The 26,589-nt window shown below is 36.5% G+C and overlaps 2 protein-coding genes across 4 annotated transcripts in view; both read left to right on the forward strand.

Annotated features, from left to right (window-relative positions):
* LOC127851887 (uncharacterized) overlaps positions 1-10,900 on the forward strand; it is a 116,881-nt gene extending 105,981 nt beyond the window's left edge. Inside the window, exon 2 of the mRNA XM_052385840.1 lies at positions 10,694-10,900. The gene's annotated coding sequence lies outside the window, so the exon portion shown is untranslated. The remainder of the gene's footprint in view (positions 1-10,693) is intronic.
* Positions 1-26,589, forward strand: part of LOC127851885 (poly(A)-specific ribonuclease PARN-like) — a 66,651-nt gene that overhangs the window by 23,137 nt on the left and 16,925 nt on the right. For all 3 annotated transcript variants that reach the window (XM_052385832.1, XM_052385834.1, XM_052385835.1), the window contains exons 13-15: positions 732-842; positions 3,877-3,946; positions 5,516-5,571. In XM_052385832.1, coding sequence (XP_052241792.1) covers positions 732-842; positions 3,877-3,946; positions 5,516-5,571 — 237 coding nt within the window. The remainder of the gene's footprint in view (positions 1-731; positions 843-3,876; positions 3,947-5,515; positions 5,572-26,589) is intronic.

A 26,589-nucleotide genomic window follows, 5' to 3' on the forward strand; every position in this document is an offset into this window, starting at 1 on the left:
TTTTTTTTTTTAGAAACAACTGCCTCATGATAGATATATCTCAAACTCATTTAATAAACAACTAACAAGGTATATAATTATAATTGATATGATTTTTTATTATTATAAAGAGTTATATTAAATTAGGTTTTCCAAAATCAGTGGACTTCATGAATTAAAAAAAATTCCAAAATGGCCAAGAAAAGGCCTGATGTATCCATATTGTGTCAATATTTGTTGATAAAAACATTCCAATTTGGCCAATTTATTGATAAAAAATGCTCACATTTGCCATTTTATTGATTAAAAAAATCCCAATTAGACTCTAATTGGCTTGGAAAACTGATACTGTGCATGACGGCTAAACTGACTGAAACTGAAATTGAACAAATCATTTATAAATATTTAAGAAAAAGAACAGAGACATTCAGCTGTAAATATTACATTCATACATACATGTGTATTCATATAATAAATATCATTACATATAAAAGAATGACTTCTTAATTTTCCCCTTTTCCTAAAAAACGACGCGTTTTTCCCCTTTGGACAGGCCCCGCCACCATTCCCCTATAGGTGAAAAAAAACCACTAAATAATGCCATATCAGCTTGTTGATGCGTATTACAGTAAAATGAAAGTTTTTTATTTCCCAGTGTAAACCTTGTTTTATGGTCTCGACTCATCATGCAGAAGTCATCAAATGACTGTCCTGCCCTCTGTGACCAGATTTATCTTTCTTGGGCATTTCAGAAATAGCCGAGGGAATGGACGCCCGTTACTGCGGCACAGAGACTCCCCATGAGGCAGGCTACGATGCTTGCATCACCGGACAGTGCTTCATATCTCTGGCCAACCACCTGGGTAAGAAAATACCATATGAGCCTTGATCTGCAAAAAACGGGCTTAATCCATGTGCGTTAAGTGTCATCCCATATTAGCCAGTGCTGTCTGCACAGGTTAATCAGGGCTTTCCTTTAAAGGAAAAATACCATAAAAGTTGATGTATTCCATTCTACATTTTAAGCTCATCTGTTTTTATTTTTTTTAATATGAGCTATTGTCATCACCTTGGCGTCGGCGTTCGGTTAAGTTTTGCGTTTAGGTACACTTTTCTCATAAAGTATCAATGCTATTGCATTCAAACTTGGTACACTTACTTACTATCACTTTTTTCCTAAAGTATCAAAGCCATTGCTTTCATACTTGCATCACTTACTTACTATCGTATGGGGACTGTGCAGGCAAAGTTATGTAACTCTGACTGGCATTTTGACGGAATTATGGGCCCTTTATACTTGAAAATTTGGTTAAATTTTGTGTTTTGGTCCACTTTTCCCCTAAAGTATCATAGATATTGCTTTCATACTTGGAACACTCGCAAACTATCATAAGGGGACAGTAAAAGACAAGTTGCATAACTCTGTTTGTCATTTTTAAGGAATTATGGCCCTTTTTTGACTTAGTCACTTTGAATATATGGTTACATTTTGTGTTTCGATCCACTTTACTTCTAAAGTATCAAGGCTATTGCTTTTAAACTTTAAATACTTTCATGCTATCATGAGGGTACTGTACCTGGCAAGTTGAATTTTACCTTGACCTTTGAATGACCTTGACTCTCAAGGTCAAATTATTAAATTTTGCTAAAATTGCCATAACTTCTTTATTTATAATTAGATTTGATCGATACTTCGACAAAACAACTACCCCCCCCCCACCCACCCCCCGGAACCCCCCCCCCCCTCAATCCCCCCCATTATTTATTTTTTAAATTAAAGATCATCTAATAAATGACCACCACACCCTCACACTATACCCCCCACTCCAAAAAATAATTTTTATGCCCCCAGTAGGGTGGCATATAGCAGTTGAACTGTCCGTCAGTGTCAGTCAGTCTGTCTGTCCGTCCAAAAAAAACTTCAACATTAGCCATAACTTTTTCACTTTTTAAGATATCAACTTGATATTTGGCATGCATGTGTATCTCATGGAGCTGCACATTTTGAGTGGTGAAAGGTCAAGGTCATCCTTCAAGGTCAAATTTTAATTTAAAATTTAATTTTCAAATTTAAAGGTCGCTGTGGTGTAATGGATATGGTGTCCGCCTAGCGACCGGGAGGTCACGGGTTCGATCCCCGCCGTGGGAGCGTTCTTTACATCTCCCCCAAAGACACCAAGTACTGGTTCTAGGCCCAGGAAACGGACTCGAGAGCTTTTAAAAAAGCCTAGGGCTTTCGATGCAATCGAGCTAAAATAAATAGGTTTAAACTAAGGTCAAATGTATTGTGTCTGTCCGTCCGAAAACTTTAACATTGGCCATAACTTTTTCAATATTGAAGATAGCAACTTGATATTTGGCATGCATGTGTATCTCACGCAGCTAAACATTTTTAGTGGTGAAAGGTGAAGGTGAAGGTCATCCTTCAAGGTCAAATGTCAAATATATGGCGTCTTTCTGTCTGAAAACTTTAACATTGGCCATAACTTTTTTAATATTGAAGATAGTAACTTGATATTTGGCATGTATGTGTATCTCATGAAGCTGCACATTTTCAGTGGTGTAAGTTCAAGGTCAAGGTCATTCTTCAAGGTCATCCTTCAAGGTCAAAAAAATATAATAAAATTCAAAGCGGCGTTTTCATGAAGCTGCACATTTTGAGTGGTGGAAGTTCAAGGTCATCCTTCAAGGTCAAGGTCATCCTTCAAGGTCAAAGGTCAAAAAACAAATTAAAAATTTCAAAGCGGAATTATCATGAAGCTGCACATTTTGAGTGGTGGAAGTTCAAGGTCAAGGTCATTCTTCAAGGTCAATGTCATCCTTCAAGGTCAAAGGTCAAAAAAAATAATCAAGGCGGCTTTATCATGAAGCTGCACATTTTGAGTGGTGTAGGTTCAAGGTCAAAGTCATCCTTCAAGGTCAAGGTCATCCTTCAAGGTCAAAGGTCAAACAAAATATAAAAAATCAAAACAGCGTAATCATGAAGCTGCACATTTTGAGTGGTGGAAGTTCAAGGTCAAGGTCATCCTTCAAGGTAAAAAAATTTATATATATTTCAAAGCGGCATTCTCATGAAGTTCTCATGAAGCTGCACATTTTGAGTGGTGAAAGTTCAAGGTCAAGGTCATCCTTCAAGGTCAAAGGTCAATTTTTTTTATAAAAATTCAAAGTGGGGTTCTCATGAAGCCGCACATTTTGAGTGGTGGAAGTTCAAGGTCAAGGTCATTCTTCAAGGTCAAGGTCATCCTTCAAGGTCAAAGGTAAAAAAATAACAATTTGAAAGCGGCGTTATCATGAAGCTGCACATTTTGATGGGTGGAAGTTCAAGGTCAATGTCATCCTTCTAGGTCAAGGTCATCCTTCAAGGTCAAAGGTCAAAAAATTAATATTTCAAAGCGGCCTTCTCATAAAGTTGCACATTTTGAGTGGTGGAAGTTCAAGGTCAAGGTCATCCTTCAAGGTCAAAGGTAAAAAAAAAAAACAATAAAAATTTTCAATGCGGCACAATAGTGGGCATTGTGTTTCTGACAAACACATCTCTTGTTTTTTCAAACATGGTTAAAAAACACAAATATTTGTTTTAATTATTTTATTTTTGAAATACCACCCAAGAATCCCCCCCCCCAAAAAAATATATATAATTGTTTTTGCATTTTTTTTTGCATTTTTGGAAGATAATGTAATAAATGACCACACCCCCACACTATACACCCCTCTCCACTCCACCCCTCCCTCCTTTGTGATTGAAATTGAAATAGGTCCCTACACCTTTAAAAAGAAAAATACATGAGCGGTCTGCATCCGCAAGGCGGTGCTCTTGTCTTTAGTGTAGTCAAATCAATTTAGCATTACATGGAAAGTGAAACATCCTAGTCTTTCCCCGTGTGAACTTTTCAGGAGACTGTGTGAAACCTGCAGTGGATCATGTCCTTCCAGGCTCACAGCTATTGGAACCATTTCTGAACAAGTAAGTATCATGTTCTATACATTCAAACATCACAATCATGTCTGTTGAATATATGAGCCGCTTTCTGGGATAACTGGGCTTAATGCATGTGCTAAAATGTTGTCCCTGATTAGCTTGTGCAGTTGGCACTTTGCCCCTTAACTGGAGTTTGGTTTAAAAGAGACTACATTTTTTTAATCACCATAAAAGCAGAAATTGTCAACCCTGATTAGCTTGTACAAACTGCACAGGCAAATCTGGGATGACTTTTTATGCACATGCTTTAAGCCATGTTGTCTTGTCCAAGAATAGGCCATATATTTTAAAGGATTAGATTTCTGTGTGGCCTGTTCAAGTCACATGTATGGCTACACTGGCTTGTCAGATGAGTCCTCTTATGTTTGTGTGTGCAGACACCTGATTGAAGTTTTTGTGCAATTATTATGGCTTGTTGGGTAGTGTTAGCAGTCGTGCAATTCAGGTTATGTTTGGTTTTTGCATAGTTTTGAGTGTGGTACTTGAGCCAAGCTTATTCAGTTTACACATGAGAGTCTCTGATTTCTAGACTGTATACAAAATAAGTGCTCATTTGCATGGCAGGTGATAACCATGGTTATCAATAGCTCTGATTTACAGACACCTGTGCATTTAAACAAAAGAGTTTTAACACAGAGCCTTTTTCTGGGAAAACTGGGCTTAATGCATCTGCGTACAAGATTTTTCCAGATTAGCCAGTGCAGTCTGCACAGGCTAATCAGGGAACTCACTTTCGGGTAGAATTAGATTTTTGTTTAGAAGTGATTTCCATTAAAATATTTTTTTCATAAAAGCGGAAAGTGTCATCCCTGATCCCGGACTGCACAGGCTAATCTGGGACGAGACTTGCCAACATGCATATGCCCAGTTTTCTGAGAACGATTCTCAGTATGTTTAACAACCTAATTAAAATTATCTAATTTATTATCATGGTTCTATTATTTTGCCAACAATATGTTATTCATTTTAAGAAGTGTGGATATTTTTACATTACATTAGCATTTTTTTTTAATAAAACAAAATTATGCCTTAAAAGTGTAATCTGTAATGTTAATTCTATAAAATCACACCTGGTTCTGGGAAAACTGGGCTAAATGCATGTGCCTTAAGTGTAAGCCCAGATTAGCTCCTGCAGTCCGGCTAATCAGGGAGGACATTTTCCATTTTTATAGTTTTTTTTGTTTAAAGGAGGTCTCTTATAAACAAAAATCCAATGAAGGCAGAATGTGTCATCCCTTCTTAGTCTGTGCAGCTACACAGGGTTATCTGGGACACCAATGTAGGCAGAATGTGTCATCCCTTCTTAGACTTTGCAACTGCACAGGGTTATCTGGGACACCAATGTAGGCAGAATGTGTCATCCCTTCTTAGACTGTGCAACTGCACAGGGTTATCTGGGACACCAATGTAGGCAGAATGTGTCATCCCTTCTATCCAATGCAACTGCACAGGGTTATCTGGGACAACACTTATGCATACGCATAAATTCAGTTTTCCCTGAACGCGGCTTAATTTATTAACTGTCACTGACACTTGTTTTCCTATAATCCACAGGATATTCATGATGCGTTCCTTGGATATCCCCTATATGGACCTAACATCACCTGACTGTAAGTACTGGCATAGAAAAACTAGAATTTGAAGTCATTACCAAATCATTATGTCATTACCATAAGTTTATTGACCAAGGACAGAGTCCACAAAGTTTGGTTTGTTGAGCACAATTTTTTTATTGAACTGGACTTAGAGTCCATCAATTTGAAATTCATCAGTCATGCAAATATCATAATAAAAAAAAATATATGTGGCTTTAACTCTTTGACATTATATATATAAGCTGAATGGGAAGGTTACAGCTGATAAAACATGTATATAAGTCGTGTTCTGAGAAAACTGGGCATAATGCATGTGCGTAAAGTGTCGTCCCAGATTAGCCTGTGCAGTCCGCACAGGATAATCAGGGACAGCACTTTCTGCTTTTATGGTATTTTAAGATTCAAGGAAGTCCCTCCTTACCAAAAATCATGTTAAAGCGGAAAGTGTCATCCCTAATTAGCCTGTGCGGACGGCACAGGCTAATCTGGGATGACACTTTACCCACATGCATTAAGCCCAGTTTTCTCAGAACAAGGCTCATATTTTTATCAGACTTCATGTATATGGTATCTTGTTCCTATTCCCCCTCCCCCATCCTTTGGCATGGTTGTGGTCAAGGTCACTGATACTAAAAATAGCAAAATGGAATTCCCTTCATTTCTCAATAACAAATAGACTTATTGCAATGAAACTGCATATAATAATACCTCGCTTCCAGACATATATTTGGATTTTATGGGTCAGGTGGGGTCATGATCCAGATCATTTGTGATTCATGTAGAAATATTGTTTCTTCTCTTGATGATGTCAATGGGTCAAGATCCCAGTTAGAAGAATTAGTTGAGAATGTTGTTTTATTGATGACATGCAATTTACAAACCCTTACCCTTACCCCATTAGATATGTATTCTGACGCATTTTAAGTCACTAAGAGCACGTTTCACTTACATAGCGTATATTTACGCAACTTTAGGTTTACGCACAGAATTTACGCCCAACGTAAAGTTATGCGTACGCCGTTTCACTAAAATGTGCGCGAAATTTAAGCTGCGTGTAAGTGTTGTTTAGCCTGTCAGGTGCGCGAGTATCTACTGTAAAGCGAGATTATACGATTTTTTACATGATTTAAATTGTAATATATTGATAAAATATGTTACAATAACACAAAATAGGCAAAAAAAAATTATACATTGAAGACGAATTTCATAACATGCAGCAAAGACAAAATAGCGGCCCGAGCTAATTGTGACGAATGTATTTCGTTCATATTTTCCTACAATAACCGAAGCATTCGCCTTTTTAGTTGCAGGAATTTAAAATGAACAGTTAAACTAAATTTAGATTCACATCGTACATGCATGATTTACATGCTGGCGAATTCGACTGCATAGCCTTTTTGATTTCAGAATTAAGTATCTGGTTTATTTAGAATTTTCGACATATGTTCTTCTTAACTTTTATTTTAATTATATAAAAATATATGTTTAAGTTTTTTACACATTTTGTATTAATCAATAAATATTTGACAAGATCGTATATACTAGCTGTAAACAATCGTTACAATGGATGTGAAAACGAAGAAAAAGAAAAGGAATTGGTCAAAAAATGAGTTTGAAACGCTCGTTTCCGAGTATGAAAACAAGTTTGACGTGCTCGAGAGTGATCTGTCCGTTTCCCTCACTGGTTCGGACAAACGAAAAGCCTGGGAAATCGTTATGGAATGGATGCGTAAGTGGTTGAACATGCAAACCCCCAGATTAATCATATCAACACAAAAATTCAAGAAACAAAAGAAAATTCAGGCAATAATTTAGATATAAACTTTTTAGTAACTGATGATCGATCATTTTTTCTGAAGCCCCTTTTTGTAGTGTCATTGCTAAATTTAAGTTACAGTGTTAAATCTGAAAACATGTATTTATTCTTTATCGTTTGTATTTTTTCATTTTTGGAGCTTATAACTGGTGCTGGTGGTAAAAGTATAACATGTGATGAATCTTTGCTAGACTGAAATTGCATTTTTTAGTGAACATATATTTGCAACTCAAAAATCTTTGTATCAATACAATGCTGTATACTGCAGTTTTGAAACATCATCATAAAAACAAGCAATCACGTTTGATCATAATAGGGATATAAAAATACTTGCGTAAAATAAATTAAATGTATAGATTTATGGTATCATAAAACGCTAGATTTGTATCGATCAGTATCACTAGTAAAGAGTTTTCAATATTCATGTACATGCAAAGACAGTTCAATTTGCAAAATATGCAGGTTCCAGATGCTCGTTTTTTTTTTTATTTGAATGTTGAAATTTATTAATATTTTCATTCAATTTAAAAAAAAAAAATATTTTAAGATTGTAATGTATTGCAATTTTTTAGGGCTTTGTTTTATAACTGATTCAATGCACAATTTACACTTAAGTTTCGATCGCTGATAAAAATAACACTATCCCATCCACACCACTTATAATTATAATCAAAATGTTTTATAATTTTTGATATCATTTATTAAAGTCTTACTTTAAGAAAGAAAATGGGTATTTATAGTTTTGTTTTATGAAAATGTCAGTATTTAGTCTACCGACGACCTTTACTCTGATAATATGTAAATGGCCGCGATTGAGAGGTGTGACGGCCAATCTATTTTTAGTAACCGAAAACCCCTCTTGTGACATCACGCCAAAACCTCCTATATAATACCCTCCGGCGACAGACGATACCTTTCAACGATTTCCTTTTTTGCTTATACCTCAGTCACAAATAGACACCGATCACCGTCCGATCAGCGGCCGATCAGCGGCCGATGTATTTTTCCGCTCATCGTGCTGGCGACCGGCCGATGATCGCAAGGAAACAGGGCTAATTTGTAGCATCGGGCAGCATCCGGATTAATTTTAAGTCTCAATTAAAATGTTACCTGATGTCGGGCCCGGGAAGGAATCAAGTTGAGATGGAAACAAGATTGGATGATCAACGCAGGGGTATTGCCAAGCGATCGCCCGACATCGGATTCATTAAACGTGTATCGGCAACAGTAAAGGTATGCCCCAGAGGCATATACATCGGCCGGCAACCGTCTGATTGCCGAAGGACCTTCGCATGATGCCCAACAGACGCCAGACGATGCTCGTTATGATACACGTACAATGAATCCGATGTCGGGCGCACGCAGGGCAATAACCGTTCGTTGATCGTCCAATCTTTTTTCGATCTCAACTCGATTCCTTCCCGGGCCCAATGTCGGGTAAAACAAACTGTCATCCAAGACAGATCGGCGTTTTTCTGAATTACGCGAAGTACATATTTGGCGTAAATTTATGACATAATTTACGCACTGCGTTAATTTACGCTGTTTAGTGAAACCTGTTTTTGAAAACAAGATTTGCGTACGCAAATATTTAAGGAAATTATTTGCGTACGCAGCTTAGTGAAACGCACTCTAAGAAAGTAAGATTTAATTAAAGACTTTTCTTACTATATTCAAGTTTTAAAAGCCAACCCTAAGATACTGATGTGCAGCAAACAGCATAAAACCTGAACAGACTGCGATTTACTCGCAGGCTTTACTGGTTTTATGCTGGTTGCAAAAGCCATTTTCATTTTGCATCTTAGTGGAAAAGGGTTAACAATCTGACCTTTTTGATAAAATCTGTCAATTATAGGTTACAGGTAAATTGTTAGATACTGTTACAATTGCTTTTTATAGTTGTTAGTTACAACAAATGTATTATTGTCTAAGTGCACTTGTCTTGTCCTAAAGGACAAGCAGACTTGAAACCTTTCATCATCATTAAAGGGGCCTTTTCACAGATTTTGGCATGTTTTGAAGTTTGTCATTAAATGCTTTATATTGATAAATGTAAACATTAAATTTTAAAAGCTCCATTAAAAAATCCAAAAATGAAATTTAAAAAAGGAAAAAAAGTAGCCCGCATCAGGGCTCGAACCAGTGACCCCCGGAATCCTAAAGTAAAAACGCATTAGCAAACCGAGCTATCCTGCCAAGCATACATTAGATGCGTATTTTATACGTGATATAAGCAATCTTCGTAGTTTCACAAATTTAAACGACAAGAACAGAAATTATTCAATCGTTTCGTGTTGCAACGCTTTATAATTTTTAAGTTTTTAAATCGTCAAAAGATGCACATAATGGCTAAATTAGGCCATGGCAAATGTTCAGTAATACTGTTTTTGCGAATCTGAAACAACTTTTTTCAATTTTGTCAATTTACCAAACCGTGAAAAGATCCCTTTAAACCATGATCACAACACCATTATTTAAATATGCATTCCATCTTTATTTGATACTGGTTCTTGGAAAACTCAGCTTGATTCATGTGCGTAGACTTTCAGCTTCTATGGAATTTTTGTTTAAATGAAGTATTTTCTTCACAAAAATCCAGTCGAGGCGGATAGTGTTGCCCCTGGTTTGCCTTGGCAGACTGCACAGACTAATTTGGTACGACACTTTATGCACATGCATTAAGCCCTGTTTTCCTAGAAGGCAGCACATTTGATGCATGTGTTGACAAAATGACAGCCAGTAAAATAAGATGTGTTAACAAATTATTGATAATATATAGCAAACACGTGCATTGACATTATGTGTGTTTTTATGCCCCCGGTAGGGTGGCATAAAGCAGTTGAACTGGCCGTCAGTCAGTGTGTCAGTATGTGTGTATGTCAGTCTGTCCGTCTGTCCGAAAACTTTAATGGCCATAACTTTTTCAATATTGAAGATAGCAACTTGATATTTGGCATGCATGTGCAGCTCACACAGCTGCACATTTTGAGTGGTGAAAGGTGAAGGTCATCCTTTAAGGTCAAATGTCTAATATATGGCGTCTGTCTGTCCATCCAAAAACTTTAACATTGGCCATAACTTTTGCACTGTTGAAGATAGCAACTTGATATTTGGCATGCATGTGTATCTCATGGAGCTGAACATTTTGAGTGATGAAAGGTGAAGGTCAAGGTCATCCTTCAAGGTCAAATGTAAAATATATGGCGTCTGTCCGTCTGAAAACTTTAACATTGGCCATAACTTTTTCAATATTGAAGATAGCAACTTGATATTTGGCATGCATATGCATCTCACGGAGCTGCACATTTTGAGTGGTGAAAGGTGAAGGTCAAGGTCATCCTTTAAGGTCAAATGTCAAATATATGGCGTCTGTCCGTCCGAAAACTTTAACATTGGCCATAACTTTTTCAATATTGAAGATAGCAACTTGATATTTGGCATGCATGTGTATCTCATGAAGCTGCACATTTTGAGTAGTGAAAGTTCAAGGTCAAGGTCATCCTTTAAGGTCAAAAGTCAAAACAAAAATTCAAAGCGGCATTCTCATGAAGCTGCACCTTTTGAGTGGTGGAAGGTCAAGGTCATCCTTCAAGATCAAAGGTCAAAAAAAAAAAAATCAAAGCAGCATTCTCATGAAGCTGCACATTTTGAGTGGTGGAAGTTCAAGGTCAAGGTCATCCTTCAAGGTCAAAGGTAAAAAAATAATTTAAAAAATTCAAAGCGGCGCAATAGGGGGGATTGTGTTTCTGACACATCTCTTGTTAAATATTGAAGATAGCAACTTGATATTTGGCATGCATGTGTATCTTCTGGAGCTGAACATTTTGAGTGGTGAAAGGTCAAGGTCATTATTCAAGGTCAAAGGTCAAAAATTAAAAATTAAAAGAAACATTTCTCCATTCAATCTCTTACTTACATCTCATGGAGCTGCACATTTTGAGTGGTGAAAGGTCAAGGTCATCCTTCAAGGTCAATGGTCAAATATATGGCTTCAAAGCGGTGCATTAGGGGGCATTGTGTTTCTGACAAGCACATCTCTAGTTATTTTCAAAATTAATGATTGAAAATAAGACTGGCAATGGTAGTATGACAAAAACAAGTAATTTTTAAAGCAATACTAAATTTTAACTTTTTTTAGAAAGAAGTAAATCATGGTCAAAGCTTGTGGTCAAGGCCTAGATAACATTTCTTAATTAGATTTGTTCAATATAACCTTGAATGTTTTTGCCAATAGTTTGCTATGTTTAAACCATATCTTGAAGAAAGTTGAATTGATGAAGCTGTTTAAAGCCATAAGTTCAGACTGTTTACCTGATAATCAGACCTGATTTTGGCTATGTAATCAAACATGTATATTGAGATTCCCCCCCCCCCCCTCCCCCCCCTCCCCCCCCCCCCCCTCCCCCAAAGAAGATGCCATATAACAGACACACATCTGATGTGTAACCTGGCTCCATGCCTTAAAGGTATTTCATAGAGGGGAAAAAAGTGAATATAAAAAAGATTGTTCAACTTGAGCATTTTCTTGGGCCACATGTAACCGGATAGTGACAGCTATTCTTGTAACGTGAATAAGACCGTGAGTTAAATGTGTTTCAATAGTGACCTTGAGGTAATCATGTTTGAAAAAGTTATATTGCAGTGCGCATAAACTTAAGTCACTTATGATCTTATTTTTTTAATCTGTATAATATTTATGTGTAATATTAAAATGTTTGTGAGATGATTTTTATACTCATGACTTGATTCTCCCAAAAAACAAATGCACCGATAAAGCTTAACGTCTGGGATTTGTGTTGTTTCATAACAAGTAAATGAGTCGCATTTTGAGAAAACTGGGCTTAATGCATGTGCGTTAAGTGTTGTCCCAGATTAGCCTGCACAGTCCGCACAGGCTAATCAGGGACGACACTTTCGGCATAAACTTGGTTTTTGGTATGGAGGGACTTCCTTGAAACTAATAATACCTTAAAAGCGTAAAGTGTTGTCCCTGATTAGCATGTGCCGACTGCAGCCTAATCTGGTACGACACTTTACACACATGTATTAAGCCCAGTTTTCTCAACGCAAAAAACATCATACTGGTGCACATGTTCAGAAAGTGAAAGTACAGAGAAGTGCAAGTTTCATATTTGTCATGGGGTTACCTGCTGAAAGGATTGCTTTAGGGGGTTATGGAATCTTGAAAGGGCGCTTAGTTCAAGATCAGGCACTGTTTGCATTATCCCACTCATTTCCTGTATAAATTACTTTATGATGCTTTATAAACATTGTTCACTTGTTCACATACTTTTAGATGTGATTGTGCAAATTGTTTGCCTGATAAGATTTTTATGCTCCCCCAAAAAAATGTTTGGGGGGAGCATATAGTCCCCGCTTCGTCTGTCCGTGCACAATTTTGTCCGGGCTATTTCTCAGCAACTAATGACTGGATTTCCATGAAACTTTATGGGAAGCTTCACTACCAAGAGGAGATGTGCATATATTATCAGCTGGTTCTTGTCGGATGATTTTTTACAGAGTTATGGCCCTTTGAAATTTTCCATTAACTGTACATATAGTGCAATTCTTGTCCGGGCTATTTCTCAGCAACTAATGACCGGAATTCTATGAAACTTTATGGGAAGCTTCACTACTAAAAGGAGACGTGCATATTATCAGCGGGTTCTCGTCAGATGATTTTTTACAGAGTTATGGCCCTTTGAAATTTTCCATTGTACATATAGTGCAATTCTTGTCCGAGCTATTTCTCAGCAACTTATAACGGGAATTCAATGAAACTTTATGGGAAGCTTCACTACCAACAGGAGATGTGCATATTATCAGCAGGTTCTGGTCGGATGATTTTTCACAGAGTTATGACCCTTTGAAATTTTCTATAAACTGTACATATAGTGCAATTCTTGTCCGGGCTATTTCTCCCCAACTACTGACTGGAATACAATGAAGCTTTATGGGAAGCTTAACTACCTTGAGGAGATGCGCATGTTATTTGTGGGTTCTGGTTAGATGATTTATTTAGAGAGTTATGGCCCTTTGACATTTTTAAGTTGCTAAACCATCCATCATATTATTTTGTCCAAAGTTATGCCCCTCAAGACGTTTCCTTTTATCTGAATATATAGTGCAATATTGTGACAAAAGAAACTTTGGGGAGCATCACCAGTCCCCGACGATTTCTTGCTTTCATTCCATGACTAGGGTACTGGTGTTCTTATTTTCATACTGAATTTCTTCATCATTTTAGGACATTTGTGTTGGACTTTTATTGGGGACTTGAACATTGTGGTTATCTCCGCCGTCCGTCTGTCTGTCCGTCCTTGCCGCTTTCTCCTCCTACACTATTAGCACTACAACCTTGAAACTTACACACATGGTAGCTATGAGCATATGTGCGACCCTGCTCTATTTGGAATTTTGATCTGACCCGCCCACATAGACCACGCCCACCCAAAATTGATTTTTACTATAATTTCTTCATTTCTACACCGATTCACTTCAAATTGATAATGAACCTCTCTTATGACAATACGGTCAATTTCAACTATTCATGGCCCCATTACCAACCCTGGGGCATCCCGCCCACATAGACAACACCAACCCAAAATTGCCTTTTACTATAATTTCTTCTTTTCTACACCGATTCACTTCTAATTGATACTGAACTTCTCTTATGACAATACGGTCAATCTCAACTATGCATGGCCCCATTACCAACCCTGGGGCGCCCGGCCCACATAGGCCACACCCACCCAAAATTGTCTTTTACTATAACTTCTTCTTTTTTACACTGATTCACTTATAATTATACCACAACAAACGAAGTTTAGGGGGGTATATAGTAGTGGTTGGAATCGGTTCCCCAAAACCGAGTCGATTAATGGGAGGCCATAATCAGCGATTAATCAGCATTTGTAACAAAAAATGAAGTTTTTAATATTTTAACCAGGTTTTTTGTTGATATTAGCATTATATTGCTTTAGTTTATCAAAACGAACTTTATCATGACTATTCCTTATGTGTTTTTCAACACATTATACACAAGGGTGTGCATACAACAGATGACGGGTATGCGTTTGGGACCAGCTCAGTTTGAAGAGAAAATGAGGAGGTAGTGGGTTCTTGTCCCATGTTGTGCACAATTTACCCATATCATTCACTTTTAAAAGAGGTTTCTTGAGAGAATGTAACAATAGAAATAACCACAACATAATGAGTGCAGATTTTTTTAGGTAAGAAATGAATTAGGACATATAGATATATGATACAGGATTTCTTCTATATGAATTTGGAAAGTTGACAAAATAAACAATGAAACATAGTATGTTTGCATGGTTTTATTTTCAGAGTAAACATACCATGGTTCGTGTACTGTTTTCTGCAGTAATTACAGAACACGTATTTCATATCAAGGTTCCCGTCCTTCGCTGGTTTAGTAGGATCAATCAGTTTGACACTCAAATGGATCCAAACTTCTGAATTTTTCTTAGATTTTTTTAGGAAAGCGAACAAATTCTTCTCTGACCGACATCTTGAATGAATTGCCTTTACACATCTGTATTACGATCTCTGATTGGTTTAAAGGGGTCGTTTTATCCAAGAAAAAAGCTTGTTTCAGTTCAGCCGTAAACAGAAATGGTCTAGTAAAAAAATTATCGAATGATCGGTACGGTAAAAAATTCGTCAACTTTTCGTCAACTCGAAATTTTCATCGTCATCGTCACGTCAGCAGCAATTCGTTGACAACGCGTCGACGATCTGATTAATCAACTCACCACTAGTATATAGGAGTGAACTTGTCTTTCGGTCGGTCTGTATTAAGTGTCAGCTCTCTAATTCAAGTAGTTTTCATCTGATCTTCTCCAAAATTGGTCAGAAGTTGTATCTACATGATGTCTAGACCAAGTTCGAACATGGGCCTTGCCGGGTCAAAAACTAGGTCACTGGGTCACTTAGTGCGTTTTCAACATTAAGCATGTTGTCCGCTCTCTAATTCAAGTAGTTTTCATTCGATCTTCACCAAACTTGATCAGAAGTTGTATCTAGATGATCTTAAGGCCAAGTTCGAACATGGGCCTTGCTGGATCAAAAACTAGGTCACTGGGTCACTTAGTGCGTTTTAAACATTCAGCATGTTGTCAGCTCTCTAATTCAAGTAGTTTTCATCCGATCTTCACCAAACTTGGTCAGAAGTTGTATCTAGGTGATCTTAAGGCCAAGTTCGAACATGAAATTTGCCGGGTCAAAAACTAGGTCACTGGGTCACTTAGTGCGGTTTTTAGCATTCAGCATGGTGTCCACTCTCTTATTCAAGTAGTTTTCGTCCGATCTTAACCAAACTTGGTCAGAAGTTTTATCTAGATGATCTGAAGGCCAAGTTCGAACATGGGCCATGCCAGATCAAAAACTAGGTCACAGGGTCACTTAGTACGTTTTACACATTGAGCATGGTGTCGGCTCTCTATTTCAAGTAGTTTAAATCCGATCTTCACCACACTTGGTCAGAAGTTGTAACTAGATGATGTGTAGGTCAAGTTGGAACATGGGCCATGCCGGGTCAAAAACTAGGTCACAGGGTCACTTAGTGTGTTTTAAACATCACAATATTGTCCACTCTCTAATTCAAGTATTTTTCATCCAATCTTCACCAAACTTGGTCAGAAGTTGTATCTAGATGATGTCTAGGTCAAGTTTGAATATTGGTCATGCCGGGTCAAAAACTAGGTCACGGGGTATCTTAGTGCGTTTTAAACCTCACCATGCTGTCCGCTTTCTAATTCAAGTAGTTTTCATCCAATCCTCACCAAACTTGGTCACAAGTTTTATCTAAATGATCTCTAGGACAAGTTTGAACATGGGCCATTCCGGGCTTAAAACTAGGTCACAGGGTCACAGTGCGTTTTTTAACATTCAGCAAGGTGTCCGCTCTCTAATTCAAGTAGTTTACATCAGATCTTCACCAAACTTGGTCTTAATGATCTTAAGGCCAAGTTAGACCATGGGCTTTTGTGGGTCAAAAACTAGGTCAAGGGGTCACTTAGTGCGTTTTAAAAATTGAGCATGGTGTCCGCAGTTTTTTGTGAAGACGACATGCAAAATATTTTGTGTCAATGCGGCATGTGGGGGTATTCATCACGTCTGTGACAAAGCTCTAGTTGATACTCAACTTCCTTTATGACAATACAGTCAATCTCAACTATGCATGGCCCCATTACTAACCCTGGGGCGCCCCTGGGTCAAACATACGGCGTGGGGATACGCATCGGCCGCCGCATTTCTAGTTTTAAAATTGTTTTATTATCAAATTAGGTGTTGCAGATTATAAAACTTGGATGTTTCTTATATCTATTTTACTATTGTATCTTATATAGAATGCAAGATGCATATGTTTCAAGATGTAAGTTTAAGCTTACTTTTCAGTTTTAAATAAAGTTTTATAATATTTTGGTCTTTGTAAGCCATATTGATAAAGGTTTTTATGTGATGGCGTGTGGTTCCAGAAACCATATCAAACTTATTTCATATTGCTTTTGAAATCAAAAGATGAACTAAGAAGGAGTATTTGTGTCTTGTTCTGAGAAAACTGGGCTTAATTCATGTGCGTAAAGTGTCGTCCCAGATTAGCCTGTGCAGTCCGCACAGGCTAATCAGGGACGACACTTTTTGCTTTTATGGTATTTTTAGTTTGAAGAAAGTCCCTTCTTACCGAAAATCAAGTTTAAGCGGAAAGTGTCGTCCCTGATTAGCGGACTGCACAGGCTAATCTGGGACGACACTTTACGCACATGAATTAAGCCCAGTTTTATCAGAACAAGACACATTTTTTCCTTTAACACAGCTTGTTGTCATTCTTAGTCTTACATTTGAGCCTTGCACTGGAATAAGAGGGCTTAACACATGTGTGTCAATGGTTGTCCCAGATTAGCACAGGCTAAATAGGGATGACACATTCTGCCTAGCCTGGATTTTCTCTGAAAAAAGACTTTCTTTAAACAAAAAAACTCCATAAACCCAGAAAGTATTGTCCCTGACATGCTAATCAGGGATGGTAATATCAACGAACATGCATTGAGACCTGTTTTTTTCACAAACTGACTCATGTTTTTGCAACTTCAAATATTGACTAATGAAAATGCATTTTCAATAATTGTAGGCTTTGATTTCCATTGGCTATGATTGAAGATTAAACATTAAGTTTGAGATGAGAAATTCATGTATTTGTTGACCCAGGATTTTAGGCTATGAATTTTGGATAATTAAAATTAATGCTCATAAATTAAAACACTTTTTTTCGTGTTAAAAGAGTAGATTTAGTTTGTAACCATTAACACAGAAGGTACTTATTGTAATCTTCATATGTTTGCTGACCTGCCTTGAACTGTTGTATTGATGAATCAATGCAATTAATGTAAAGCAGACTTAAATATTCCCCAACATCAATAAATACAGGGACCAATTATGTACAAGCCTAAGTGTACTAATGCCCGATATGCATCGTATTAAGTCTGTCAGATAGTTGCATTAAACGGCAAATAAGGCTTATGTTCTGATTAAATCCCTGATAACACCCTTTAATTGTATTTTTTGGTCGCGTCAACCTGTGCAAGGCGGATTGTTTGATAATCCGGTTTGTGTAAACAAATGGCTATCACCCATTTCCTGTATTCCTGTAACAAGAACGTGTCCTTGAATTTGCACTTGGTGTCTTCAGTTAAAGGGTGAACATGGTTTTTAAGTACAAAACTTGATCTGAAATAAGTTGAGCATTGATTGTAATGTTTGGAATGTAATTTAGCCACGCTCTGGGAAAAGGGGGTTTAATGCATGTGTGTAAATTGTCACCCTAGATTAGCCTGTGCAGTCTGTACAGGCTAATCAGGGACGACACTTTCCACCTAAACTGAATGTTTGCTAAGGAGACTTCCTAAGACAAAACATACCATACAAGATTAACATACCATACAAGATTAACATACCATACAAGATTAACATCCCTGATTAACATACCATACAAGATTGTCATCCCTGATTAACATACCATACAAGATTGTCATCCCTGATTAGCCTGTGCAGACTGAACAGGCTGCAGTCGCCGACAACACTTGAGTGAGGCTTATTTTAAACTATAGCGAATTCTTGTTTGCTTCTCTGTTGTATTTTTCACAAATGGATGAAAGCATTACCAGAATTATTGGGCCTATTGCATCTATGACAGCTTGAAGATTTGAGTACTGCATAGTATATTGATTAACAAATTTATAATGTTGCATTAATGTTCTTAATACAGATTTCTGGAAACAAAATACTGTTATGAAAATTTCCATGACTTATTTGGATGAAGCTGAAAGGATTGTGCCTTTTTCCCAATCTGCTTTCAAACCTTGTGTTTCAAATCAAACAACTTAAATACTAAGTTGTACATCTTGTTTTTTTTAATTATTCGACTTTCTCAGTTGCTTTTCCCACAAAAATTCATAACAATTTTATAAGCCCAGGTTTCTTAACAAAAATAATTATTTGTATCACTTTGTTAAAAAAAAGTTATATGCTTCAAATTTAATCTTTTGAAGAAAGTCACTGAGTTAATTAATTCATGATCTACTCAACTTGATATAAACAATTTACAGGACATGTAACTTGTTTAAATGAAACATATTCATGTATAATTAAAAGAAACCTTGTGTTTGTACATATTCAGTTTAAAGTGATATTGTTTACATTTTTTGTTCATGATATAATGAATTAAACATTTTTTAATGGATTTTGTACAATTGATATTGTGATGTCCACAAAGTCCTTACATTTTAGTCAGCCCCCAGGCCATGGTTCTCATTCACCAGTCAAATATTGATTCCCTGGTTCAAGGTTAAGTCTTTGACCAATTCAAAGTTCTTATCAGAAAACAAGCGCCAACATTTCTACATGAAGGTTTGGGCTTTAATTGTCAAAGAATTTATTTGTTATAATACATAAGCTCTTTTGTACATGGCTTGCTTTTGAAATCATAATTTGTTTTGTCCACATTGTTTGTTGCGGGCCGGAAGTAAAAAGTTGTCTTTTGTTTGACCTTTTCTGTTTAGTTATTTAGTTGACAGTTGTTTATCATAAAGAAACTTTTTCATATGTCAATCTTACAGTACCTGACATCACATTCCCCATTTTGCAGACGCTTCATTAAAATGTAATGCTAAACCATTTTTGGTAACCTTTATCAGATTTGAATCACAGACAGGGATTGTCAGACAAGAATGTACTAATTAGTGCATAACCCACCAAGGCAAGGTGGGTGACACTTGAAAAGTACTAAGTATTCAAATACTCTAATCATAATCATAATAAATCATAATTGAACTTGAGTATGAGGAAACAATCACAGCTTTTTAACTATAGGGTGCTAAAAAAACAATAGCTATTTTGTGTTGCCTTTTCATTGCTTTGTCCTGATTCTGGTAGGATAGGAAATGTTGAATAAGTTTGGGAGTTTTAGGTAATGTCATAGAAATTGACCAACATTTAAACTCCTTAATAAGATGCATTTTTATGATAAAACCCTTTATTTATACCCAACAAAATCTGATATGAGGTTTAGCAGTAGGATGGTCATATAATGTAACTCAGTCAGAAAAATCCCCAATCACAATGGGGATTGAACCAGAGACCCAAAATCCAGTCTAGGCTGAAAGTGTTGTCCCACGTGATAAGCCTGTGCAGACTGCACAGACCTATAATCTGGGACAACTCTTTACACACATGCATTAAGCCCCTTTCTAACAGTACAAGGGTCAGTTTTCTTTATTTTGATGATGATCATGATTTTGAGTTTAGCTAAAAGTTCACTTTGACTGAAGAAAGCTTAAAATCTACAACAAAGTTATTAACTTCATATAATTTTTAGTTTACAAATAATTTAGGGAGCAATGCAATTATCTTTGTGAATGGAATGAGGTTGAAAAAACATTAAACTGCATAATGTAAGATAATATAAGTGAATACATTTTTTACATTTAGCACGCGGTGCTATGCATGATTCATTCAAAAGGACCTTGGCGCACTCTGTAAGGTCCTTTATATCGTTATGAATGGAATGGTGTTGAAAAAACATTGAACAGCACATTGTAAGATACATATTTTTCATACAGCACGCGGTACTATGCGTGATTCATAAAAAATGACCTTGGCGCGCTCTTCAAGGTCCTGCCCTAGCAAGTTCCTCATTCCGTGATTTGCTGTATCATCAGATTTCAAAACCCAAGTTTTGGACAAATACCTGTTTATATCAAGAATTCAATCTTGTGAAACTGATCTTAGCCTATCCCATCTTGAAATTCTATTGGCTGTAGTAAATGAACAGATAAATACATTTCGCATGAGTTTGCGCGTTATTTTGCAATAGGTGTTTTTACAAAATTCTTACTGCATAAGGTTTGTTGATGTTGCTTCAACAAACCTGCACAATTAAAGTGAATACACATTTTTTATAAAAAAACATGTTTAATTTGAAAAAAAATAACCCCTACAATTCATGGTTTGCTATGTACATGTACCTGCAAACAAGCCTCTTCAGATACATGTTTATCAAACATTTCTAGAAGTTTGTGGGCATTGGTGGACACTATTTGCAATACTAACTTACCTTCATAACTATTAGTGTGTGTATTTTTATGCTCCCGGATCGAAAGATGGGGGCATATTGTTTTTGGTCTGTCTGTCTGTCTGTCTGTCTGTCTGTCTGTCTGTCTGTCTGTCTGTCTGTCTGTCTGTCTGTCTGTCTGTCTGTCTGTCTGTCTGTCTGTCTGTCTGTCTGTCTGTCTCATGGAGCTGCACATTTTGAGTGGTGAAAAGTCAAGATCATCCTTCAAGGTCACAGGTCAAATATATGGCTTCAAAGCGGCGCAATAGGGGACATTGTGTTTCTGATAAACACATCTCTTGTTAATTAGGCTGTAGCTTTTGCATGCGTTATTGAAACATGACTGCTTGCACTGTATTTTCTATGTATTCTGGCAATGTTTGTTATGTAATGTACATTGCATCTTGGCAAATAAAGTATACTGGTATCAAAAAATGTATACACCGGTCGCCGTGGCCTAGTGGATAAGGCGTCCGCCTCGGGATCAGGAGGACAAAGGTTCGAGCCCCATGGAGAGCGTTTGTCGAAGGATCGATGTTCGTCATGGGACTTGTTCCGATATGGCCGGCTCGTGAGTCGCGAGCGTTAAACATGAATGGTTACCGACTTCTATCCGCCTGGCGCCTGGCATAGTGCTAGGAGTTAGGAGGTACATGGTATACACACAAAGGTGTCTCATAAGCCAAATTGGCTGGCCCTTTCAATAGGGGTGACACTATAATAAAAAAGACCTTTACCTTACTTTTATATTTAAAAAAATTGTAATGGTCTATCTATATTTGACCCCTCATTATTCTGGGATTATTCAAGTATTAAAGACTGTGCTTTATGTGATAGGTTAAATACATATAACTTTGGATTACTTCTAATGGGCTACTCTAAATTTTATGTTGTACACAAACCAACAGTGTACTTTTTGAATACTTCAGAATTGATACTTCACAAAAATCTTTTTAGAATAATTTATATTTCTTGAACAAGCAGATTTTTTGTTTATTACCACAAACTATTGAAGTTTGGTAACATGTTGATTTCTAAAGCTTGAATAGCAAGATCTTTTTTTTTTTAAATATGTTGATAATTAAAAAAAAAATGAGACATTCATTTTTATCCAAATACTTGGAAACGAATGGGTCAGATCTATAAATAAAGTAGCCACAACATTCCACTAAAGGATTGGCCGATTTGGCCGTGTGGGCGCTGGAGTTTTGGCGGTAAAACACAACTGCTGATGAATCAATATCTACTCTGAAAAATAATGTAGGCTGAAAAAAGTAAAGAATTGCCTGCACCAGTAATTCACCAACCAAGGGCTTGACTTTAATATTTTTAAAAAAAGAAAAATATTTTTTAAACTGTAATGTTTGGTAAGTACTTATGTTTGGTCACATTTGGCATTTTACACCAAAAATTCTTCTTTTTGAGCAATATGCTTATCAGCTAAGTAGCATTAATATGCAGTCTGTATAATGTCAATCTATGACGTATTGTTTTCTTGCTCTTAAGTATTTACTTTTATCTAAAGTCATAGAATGAATTGTTTAATACTAATTCCTTGGTTGATACAGTTTGCCAGGGTTACACTATTACAGCTATATAGCTATATATAGTACAAAAAAAATAATTAGGCAAAGACAATATTTGCAAAATCAATGTGTACAATGAAATATATAACTCGTTTTTTATTAGCTGGGCTGTTTTCGAAGAAAACTCGAGGTATTGTCATAGCCAGCTCGTAGTCCGCCTTGCTAAAACCTTGACATTTTCCTCTAACATCAAAGTGCTTCCACCTACAACTTTGAAACTTCATATGTAGATGCACCTTGATGAGTTCTACACGCCACACCCATTTTTGGGTCACTAGGTCAAAGGTAAAGGTCACTTTGACCTATAAAAAAAATTCTGACAAGCTTTCGCATCCGAGCGTGGCACCCGTTATGCGGTGTTCTTGTATAACATGTATATCTGATTCACAGAGAAATTAGTAATAGACATAAATATATGCAAGTGCTATCAAAAAAATTCTGAATATGATTATCAGAAGTTAAACTTGTGATTATTTTATAATATAATTTTTTTTAAGAAAATGCCATTTAAACCTTTGATGATTCTTAAATTGTACTCAATTAAATATTCATTAGTCTATGACAAACATTATGGATTTCTGTGTCAATAAAAGGGTAGGTTGATTTTCTTATTGTCATCCCTATTTTAATGACAAATTAACCACAAGAATGCATACTGTCGGTGATATATTGCAAAAGGCAATGTGCTCCCCATACTTTCAGTATTCATTACCTACTCAACTAGAAAACTATATTCACAATTTAAACACCCTATTTGTAATGGCAGGCAATAGATAAGTTAATCATGTGATGCTTTCGTGAATTATATTCTTTAGGTTGCATGTCATGCTTCCCACGATAAAATGTTTTACCAAATGTTTGAAAATGGGCTAATAAAAACTAATTTGAGTTGCTTTTATGAAAAAAAATCATCTGATGTTAATCTAACTGGCACATTAATAATGTTTAATAGTTGTTCCATTTGTGAATGACAGATAAAATATTCTCATGTAAATCAGCGGTTGTAATCATATTTAACTCCTAAATATTGACTTACGTTGTATAGAAGAAAAAAATGTGAACAGCTAGGTATTTCAGTTTACAAAGAGGTAAATTACTGAACATCTACAGATTTAAATATATTAATCTGAAAATAGATATAACCATAACTGCAGGGCTTAACCCATGTGTGTTAAGTATTGTCCTAAATAAGCCTGTGCAGTCCACACAGGCTAATCAGGGATGACACTTACTGCTTTTATGGAATTAATTAATAAATGGATCCAGTCGAGGTGGAAAGTGCTGTCCCAGTTATGCCTCAACCATTAGATATTATTTTCATGCATTTGAAGTCCCTTAGAAATTTATATTTAATTAAAGACCTTTCTTACTAGATTCAAGTCTTAAAGGCTTCATTTCCAACCCTTAGATACTGATGAGCAGCAAACAGCATAAAACCTGAACAGACTGCCAGTTACTTGCAGGCTGTTCTGGTTTTATGCTGTTTGCACATAGCCATTTTCACTTGCTTCTAAGTGGGAAAGGGTTTAGCCAGTTAAGTTTCTTAAAACGTATGTAGCCAGTGATATGATAGACCACGACCTTCAATGAGTGTAGGATAAAGAATGTGACAATACCTTTACATTGTCAAAAGCAGTTTGATCTTCAGAAATGATCACTTTTTATCATAACCTTGTCCTTGAAAAAGGATGAGAGGACATATTATAAGTGCCACGCTTTATTGTAAAAATAATGACATTTTTATTCGCTGTTAAGTATGGTGACCATTTAAGCCTTGTGCTGGGAAAACTAGGCTTGTATTTGTGTTAATTGTTGTCCCAAATTAGCCTGTGCAATCAGCACAGGCTAATCGACGACCAAATTTGTTTAAGTTTTTTAGGTTTAAGAAAGTCTCTTAGCCAATATCAAGTTAAGGCGGAAAATGTCATCCATAATCACGGACAACTCTTTACACGCATGAATTTAGCACCGTTATTCCATGAGCAATTATCATTTCAGTCGTGTTCTGAGAAAACTGGGCATAATGCATGTGCGTAAAGTGTTGTCCCAGATTAGCCTGTGCAATCCGCTTTTATGACATTTTTCGTTAAAATGAAGTCTCTTCTTAGCAAAAATTAAATTTAGGCAGAAATAGTCGTCCCTGATTAGCCTGTGCAGACTGCACAGGCTTCTCTGGGATGACACTTTTCGCACATGCATTTAACCCCATTTTCACAGAGCAGGGCCCATTTTTATTCCATGTAAATTAAGGTGACCATTTGTATACAATTGAGCCTTTCAGTGCTCCTCTTTTCATTGATGTAACATCAGATGATAGCTTTTTATCAATGTAAATACGTTGCTTCACTGAGCCCTTATGCTAAAGCTCCTCTGTAGTCCTGAGCTGGTAGTGTTTATCATGGCACAATCACTAGAGCCTGCGCAGTTTCGTTCACACATGTATCAATGGAACACATTCACGTGCAAATGAGGCGAAACGATCTTGCTGCTCTTAACGTAATAAAGATTGTTAGCTAACAAGAGGGCAAGCGCGCTGTGATAATTATGGGCAGTGTATGAAATGACTGTCGTTCACAGGTTGAATTTCAATTTGCATTGTGAAAAATTACAGGCTGTAATTTAAGGGTGTTGGGTTTTGAATGTGGTGACACAAGATAAAAGCATATTTGAAGTGTAATAAATCACACGTTGACACAATGCAGAGTTAAGATTTAGCATGGGATCATGCATTAGAAAAATTGAGGTTTTTGAAAAGGTGATCACAGACCTTGAATGTTGAAGACAGGAAGTTTATTCTATTATGTCAATATTTGAATAATAAAATAGCTTTCTTTAAATAAGGACATGTCCATGAATGTTGGCTATGAGTTAAGGACATTGATTATTGCGTTTGATGAATTGTGTGCATATTGTTGTTTTCATTCTATTTTCTCAATGATTTATGGTTAAATCTCCTTTAAGATGTACTTCAGACAGGGACATTTTCCATCTTTACCTTCCCTTTCTTTCCTTTCTTGTTTCTATCATAATATATACTGTTTAAATATGAGTCACTCTCAGTGAAAATAGGGCCAAATGCTTTTGCAAAAGTATTGTTTCAGAATCTGATTAGCCTGCGCAGTCCAAACAGGCTGGTCAGGGACAGCACTTTCTGCTTTTATGAAATTGTTTGTTTAAAAAAAGTCTCATCTTAACAAAATTTCATAGGTTGAAAGTGTTTTCACTTATAAGCCTGTGAAGACTGCATTGGTTAGCCTGGAACGACACTTTACGCTCATGCATTAGCTCTGGTTTTTCCAGAGCATGGCTCATATGTGTCGTGTTCTGAGAAAACTGGGCTTAATGCATGTGCGTAAAGCGTCGTCCCAGATTAGTCTGTGCAGTCCGAACAGGCTAATCAGGAACGACACTTTCCGCTTTAATGATATTTGTAGTTTCAAGGAAGTCCCTCCTCTCCGAAAATCAAGTTTAGGCGGAAAGTGTCGTCCCTGATTAGCCTGTGCGGACTGCACAGGCTTATCTGGGACAGCACTTTACGCACATGAATTAAGCCCAGTTTTCTCAGAACAAGACACGTATTTATCATTTTAAAACTTGCTCATGAACCCTTTCCCCAATAAGAAGCAAAGTGAAAATTTGTATGTGCAAACAGCATACAACCAGAACAGCCTGCAAGTAACTCGCAGACTGTTCAGGTTTTATGCTGTTTGCTGCTCATCAGTATCTTAGAGTTGGACATGAAGCCTTTAAAACTTGAATGTATTAAGAAAGGTCTTTAATTAAATTTAACTTTCTGTAGGACCACAAATGTGTGAAAATACGTATCTAAGTAGTAAAGGGTTAAGGGTCATTGACAAGTTTTTAGGTGACTTAATATTGCCTTTATCTTCACAATTAAATAAATTTCAAATCACTCATTTACAATACCATTGTTGTTGTGTTTTTTTTCAGTAATTCTGAGACCTTGTATTAATTAATTTTATTTTCAATGCTAATCTATC

This window comes from Dreissena polymorpha, chromosome 11 (assembly GCF_020536995.1).
Source record: "Dreissena polymorpha isolate Duluth1 chromosome 11, UMN_Dpol_1.0, whole genome shotgun sequence".
NCBI classification, from domain to species: domain Eukaryota; kingdom Metazoa; phylum Mollusca; class Bivalvia; order Myida; family Dreissenidae; genus Dreissena; species Dreissena polymorpha.